This window comes from Haplochromis burtoni, unplaced genomic scaffold (assembly GCF_018398535.1).
Source record: "Haplochromis burtoni strain Fernald_Lab_line unplaced genomic scaffold, NCSU_Asbu1 Contig_325, whole genome shotgun sequence".
Classification (NCBI taxonomy): Eukaryota; Metazoa; Chordata; class Actinopteri; order Cichliformes; family Cichlidae; genus Haplochromis; species Haplochromis burtoni.
The window spans coordinates 313776-320606 of record NW_024582686.1 but is presented as its reverse complement, the minus strand read 5'-3'; the positions used below and the strand labels follow the sequence as shown (position 1 = coordinate 320606).

Genomic DNA, 6831 nt, shown 5'->3' with positions numbered 1-6831 from the left:
AGAAAAAATAAAAATTACACATTAACAAGACACCAAAAAAGACAAGGTGTTGAGTGAGAGAGTAAAATAATAAAATGCAGCTTTAAGGGCAGCAGGTTAACGTTAGCCTGACACAAGCTCAGGTCCTGTTTTTCTCCATCTCCCTGCATTACTGCCAACTGTTGTTGCTGCAATTTAAGCCTTTTGTTGCAGCCAGGCTTTTTCACTCACAGGCAGGCGGGCTGCTTCTGGTAACTGGCGCAGGGGCCATAAAAGAGCCCTGTGCTTTTGGTTTAGACAAACCACATCAAATGGAAGGAGGAAGGTTTGAACAGGTGGACCAGCCTGTAGCGCAGCACAGACAGATCCCTTTTTTTTAATGGATCACAGCTCAGAAATGTCAGCTGGAACATTTTGAACCTGATAGATCAGCGCTGTGTTGCAGCACATGCCTGTGTGAGTAATGAACTTCACACAGCAAGCCTGCATGACGCACCGTGGAGCTACGAAACTCTTCTCAAAGTTCTTGAAATCGACCACATGAGGGATAAATGCATCAGCCACAACATTTAACACGAGGCCACAAGTCATTAAAAAAATCACAAACATTCTCCAAATCCTTGTCCAGTGACAACAAAGACAAACTCGGCGACGCAGCGTAGTCAGTGAAAGACATATTCTTTATATAGATTTTGTATCATTCTGAGCTGGAGGCTCACATATCCCCATAAATCTCCTCAGGCCTGACCTTCAAAAGCCTGCAGGAAGTTGCAAATCTCCGTCTGAGTACAAGAGAAGAGGGTTAAGGGCAGTGAAGGGTCGTCTGGTGAAAAGGCAGCTACTGTTCGAGGCAGTTGAGATACACTGAATATTTTTTAAGTGTCTCACAACCAGATTTTGGGGACACGTGAAAATTTGCATTTAAATTTTTTGTTCATTTACCACTAAAGATCAGGTGAATATCCAAGTCTCTTTTCTGTCTAAAGCATTCCTGCAACCAGCCTCCACTTCCTACTACCCCCCTCAGCTAATCACCTCATCTCCTGATTACTTTATGGCCCGCTGTAACTGGCTTTAGGATGAGAGAAGGAAGGGCTGGTAACCACAGCTTAAATCAGTAATTGGTTCAGGCTTGAAAACTGATACAAACGCGTTGACCTCTTGCCAGTCTGGCAGGCAGAAAGCCTTGCTCCGTCCAGCCTGCCTGTGCTCCTCTGGTCAGAAAAACAAACATAGAGCGCAGAAATGTTTTTTCCTGGCTAACACCTTGGTCCCAGAGCATACAGCCCACAAGCTAACCAGCAAATGAGGAGGGGGTAAGAGGCCGGGCTGACTGTCACACAGTGAAGGAAAAAGAAAGGGAGGGGGACAAGACTGGGGTTCACTTGTGGGAAAATATGAAATAAAAAAAAAAAAAACAGTGCAGGAGACCCTGAAATTAACAAAAATATAGATATGTTATAGCAGCATTAAGAGGCGTGCAGATAAAAATGCATCTCCCCACTCTTTAAAGTGATAGTAATCGTGTCAAACACCTATTTTTCTGCTTTTTGATGCAGTCTCTCCATTACAACATTAACACTTGCATGAAGAGTGACAGGAAACTTTGAGCTATATTCCAAAGTAATTACTTTATCATTAAAGTCATTTAAGTTGTCAGACATACATATGCATGTAAATGTAATGTAATGAAAAACTTTTACTTTTAGAGACAGACAGAATGAAAAGTAAATAAATCATCAAAGGAAACTGGAACCTGTTCAGGGTCCTGTTCCAGACTATAAATAGAAAAATATGTGGTTGTAAGAATGTAACTCTATCTGAGTAAATGACCCACACAAAAGTTGACTCCCTATTTGTCTCCCTGTCCCTGCTCCACCAGGTGTTTTGGAGATCAAATCAGTGGATGTGGGTGTGGTGGCCATCAAGGGCCTCAAAAGTAACCACTACCTGGCAATCAAGAAGAATGGCGTTCTGTATGGAGCGGTAAGTTTTAGCGCTGTTTAACTCTCTGACCTGTCATTTTTATTTAATATGCATTATTCTCTAAGTCTAAGAGGATAGCTTTATTCTCAGTCCAAAAACATCCCTATTTATCTTATACTAGGCCTTGGTGATTGATCGTTCCTAACAAACAGAGGGTTTAAACAGCAGGTGGGTGGAGATGGGTGAGAAGACCCTTTTAATATACCCTCTGAAACTGAGTATTGTACAAAGAGTCCTATGCAGCTCTGTAGTCCAGTGGGTGCCTCTCTTTTCAGAGAAGCTCCGTATTCTTCTTTGAATAATGAAGCTAATATCTTGGTTTGGATTAAATTCTTAACCACAGTTTCTCAAGAACTCAATCACTTTAACCTATTTAAGCTTGAGAGCTTAAATAATAAACTTGTTGAACAGATTACTTGCACAAACATCAAATTTATTAATTGAAATTTTTGGTCACCCTTAGTCTATGACAGAAAATAAGGTCCACTTTAAGAGATTTACGGCTTGTTAGCTCAAAATCTTCTCCACTCTTTGCAAACGCACTTCTGCACTTTTGCGATTGCTAAATTTGACTGATGATGATAGTGAAAAAAAAATTGGTAAAAGGACGTTTTCCCTCTAAAGTGGAGGTTCTGTGGCTTTGAAGTTTCTTGAATTCTTTATAAAACAATGGACAAGGCTGTACGACTCACTGTTCCAGAAATAGGAACCACAGTTACTCTCCTCTGCCTACCTCTCCTCTCCACTCCATTCAGAAACAGGAAACACAATCCTTCAGTTTCTCTGTTCTGCTTCAGTCTCTCTGGGTAGAGCAGCCCTCGTTTTATCTGTCCTCTCTCACTCACCCTTCTTTCCTTCATTCGATTCTGCCTCCCCCACCCCCCTCTTTTCCCTACTTTGAAAGACCTGATTTTCAGCATGTCTCTGAGGAGCCACACAACAGATGAAATGACACACGGTAGAAAAGACAGAAAATAAAAAGAGGCATTTTGTTGCATGGCCTCCAACTGAATTCCCATGACGTCTTCTCCACAGCACAACACAAGCCCTAGTAGCGGAGCGGCGAAGGGCCGGCATTCGATTACACTTGATGGTTTTACACAGTGACTTCTTTATCTGGTGCTAATCAATTGAATTCATTGTTTCATTGTATTGGCAGATTAAAGCACATAGGTGACACCGCAGGTTATGATCACCTTTAACTTTTACTACTTTTACGTTCATTTCTGTACTTACTATAACAATTCTTTTGCCTATTAACACCATTATTTTGAGACTCAATCGATCCTTAACTATAGCTGCTACTTGCCTAACTCTAACCTTAGCCTTTGAACATGTCTTCATCTTAAAGCTTACCGATTTACTACTTACATTTTTTAACCATTTGACCATGAACAGGCTTATATTCCTACATCATGCACTCACGCGATATTTAATTGTACCTTGTACCAGCGTAGTTTAAAAAGCTGCATAGCGTTCGTAAAATATTTTCATTTTGCTCTGGGAACACTCAGCTTTACTTCTGGAACCAATTTGAACAGCTGTGGTGGAGAGAGAGCGCGTGAAGGAGAGATATTGGCTATTAGAGTGTGTTTGTGTGTGTGTGTGTAGCAAGTACATTTTTGCTTGCGAATATCAATTGCATCCATTTAACTGGCTGTTTAAGCGCTGTTAGCCTTAAGCACAAGGGCAGCTTCCAGTAAACTGACAAATGCAGCTCTCTCAGATCATTTTCTCTTCATTTACCAGTGGGTGGCCATTGCGGTAATGTAAGCCACAAACTTTGTGTCACAATGCTCTTTGCTCGGCACTAAGCCCGAACCATCGAGAAGTCACAATAACTTCTCTGCCCTCATCCCACCACCACACAGCCATCCAAACTACTGACACACAAACAACACTGACAACTATTCAAGTTTTACGTCTGACTTTTTAAAATTACGCTGGGGATTGTTCTTAAGCAATGGCTGACCATTTGTTATTGGATGTTGTCACAAGAACCAGGTAACAAAAAAAACAGTTACTATTTTTGAGTAAAAACTAACCATGACTGAGAACTTACACATGTGGTACAGTGGGAAGTTTCAAGCCACTGGCTACCTGCTAGAGGTGGTTTTCATCAATGGAGAAAATCTTAAAAAGGCAACCTGTACTAATTTACTTTAAATATAAATTATTATCTTTTTCTTCAGCTCTTTTAAACTCTTTGCTTCTCCTCCACAGAGAGAGTACGGCCCAGACTGCCGTCTAATTGAACGCATCGAGGAAAACAAGTATAACACCTACGCTTCAGCTCAGTGGCTCAACAAGGACAAGCGCATGTTTGTTGCACTGAACCCCAAGGGAAAGCCAATGAAAGGAAGGAAGACACGAAGGAAAAACCCAGCCACTCACTTCCTGCCTATTTTGTCAGAACAGCGATGACTGGACAAATCAGCAAAGGGAGAGCTCTGCAGATTAAAGGCTATTGGACGTTTTTTGGAGTTGAAGTGATGACTTCATTGGACAGATTCAAGTCTGAACAGTATGATGCACTGAGGAGGAAAAGAAAGGAAACAAACAGACATTTTATCACAGTTGGTTAAAGACATTTCTATTTTTAAAGAAAGAAATAAGATATATCGCTATACAATGTACATATTATTTTCTGTTTTAAGTTATAAAGTACACTGGCACGGTAAAATTATGAAAAGAAATGACTTCTGTGCCAAAATGTGAAACGGTAACTCACATTTTTAGATTTGTGTACGTGTGAAGTCAGTGACTGGGGAAGAAATGGCAAAAGAGAAAACATGGAGGAAAACAGGGGAAGGCAGAGGAAGTATTAGCAGAAAGCTGACTGATAGAAGAAGAAGAAAAGATGAGATGGGCGGAGGAAAATGAAAAAAGGTTGTGTTGTGTTTAGTCAAGTACCAACACAGCAGCAAGTCTAAAACTATCATGTTTCTTCTTTGAATTTATTTATTTTGTGTAATATTTAACAAAAAAACCCTACAAAAATACAAAAAAGAAAGTCTTTTTTTTTTTTTTTTTTTTTTTTACCATGTACGCTTCTCTTTGAATACTATACATTTAAACCTGAATAAATACAAAGAATATATTTGTCTTTAACCTGTCTGACTGACTTTGGTTATTTTTATTTTCAGCGTGTGATTATTGTTTGTTCTTTTGCAAAATACACAACAAAACATAAAAATAAATGCAAACGTAAAGGATATGATTGAATTTTGACTGATGCAGCCTATTGCTGTAACATATATATTAGCTCATTATTACTAACCATGAAAGCTACAATATCGTTTGGTCTGTTCATGTTGCTAGCAAGCCTATACAATTAATCACTTTGAGTGTTTAAGTTTAAGTGGCACTGTTTGAATAGTAAATAATAAGTTTTTAGGTCTGCAAAGCTCAGGTTCAGCTCTAATATAACACAATAAATAACACATAAATGTCTTTAGTTGGATTTTTGCCAGGCAACATGACGGAGTCATAAATCATAATCAAGTTTTGTTTCTATAAATTGTTATTGCTGTAAAAACACATGGTACAATGCTTTTATAAGATATTCTAGGCACATAAACATTACAATTACAGTTAATAAGTGGCTGATAGGCAACAGGATGACGTCACAATACAGTTTGTGATACAGATAAGAACGTAAAATTGAAGTTGTGGGAATATAAATTCAATTGTATAGTTATCAAAATAAAATGATACAATGTTCTAGGTGTATAAAGGGTACAAGTAGGTGATTTTAGCCCATTGGTGGGAGGTTTCTTAGACATGATAATGGCTGATACAATTAAGACACTTCTGGGGCCTAATATGTTTGCTGAACCCATGATTGTGTTTGCAGACAGAGACTTTTATGTACTTTTGCAAGACTAAAACAAATTTTATAGATGAAAGTCAGTGAGTTCAAATAAATTATGCATTTTATAAACCAGTGCATGCCCATGCTAGAGTATTATTTGGCCTGCCCATGCTATTGGATAACTGATATACTTCATAACACTGAGAAAATTCCAAAAACTAGATTGGGTAGCTGTTGTTTGCATATTTCTATACAGCAAAATCAAATTACTTCTATACATAATTAAGGGATTATTAAACCATTTACTGTCCACTCTCATTAATAAAAAATAATTGGTATGCTTGATATTGTTCTATTAATTTTATACCCATATAACACAAGAAGATGTAATAACTTTTTAATTATATTATGTTTCCATACGTGCCTTATGGGCTACCTGCATATTTTAAAAACATGAACCTAAAAAAATGTTTATATAATGATATGCTAGGGAAAAAGGGTGATTTTGTAGGCTGAATTAATTAACTACAAATCCCACTTTCATTTCCACAGCTATTTATCAGACAGTAAGCTTCTCATATACTATACTATATAATTGGATTTTAATCAGTCAGTCACATGGTGGTGTCATATCACAGATATCTTAATATTCAACAGTTTTTATATAAATTAGATATTATTGTGTAATTTAAATAGATGCTATAATGTTTTCTGAGGTGCATAAATCCTAAAATCTTGGGATTTTCAGCTGTTGCAAGGTGATTACCAGGCAACATAATGGCTTTCAGGTGTTCAGTACCTACGTTATTTTGCGAAAGTCTTTATTCACACGTGTGAACATTGCATCATTTCAACTATTCTTTCCAATCAACGTTCTCACTCCCAAAGCGTAACATTTTACGCTAGGCGGCAAATCGTCAACATATTACGTTTTCGGCTACCCACCACGTTCCTAAATGACGACCTCGGAAAAAGAGGAAATATGAGAACCGTCTGGACTCCATCTACACATGTTCGCTCTTTTTCTTCAAATTGCTTAGAAACACGCTATT

General features: G+C 38.2%; 1 protein-coding gene across 1 annotated transcript in view; it reads left to right on the top strand.

Moving 5' to 3' along the window:
- Positions 1–4990, top strand: part of fgf10a (fibroblast growth factor 10a) — a 17564-nt gene extending 12574 nt beyond the window's left edge. Inside the window, exons 2-3 of the mRNA XM_014339907.2 lie at positions 1862–1965; positions 4189–4990. Of these exons, the coding sequence (XP_014195393.2) occupies positions 1862–1965; positions 4189–4389 (305 nt within the window). The 3' untranslated portion in view covers positions 4390–4990. The remainder of the gene's footprint in view (positions 1–1861; positions 1966–4188) is intronic.
- The last annotated feature ends 1841 nt before the right edge of the window (positions 4991–6831 follow it).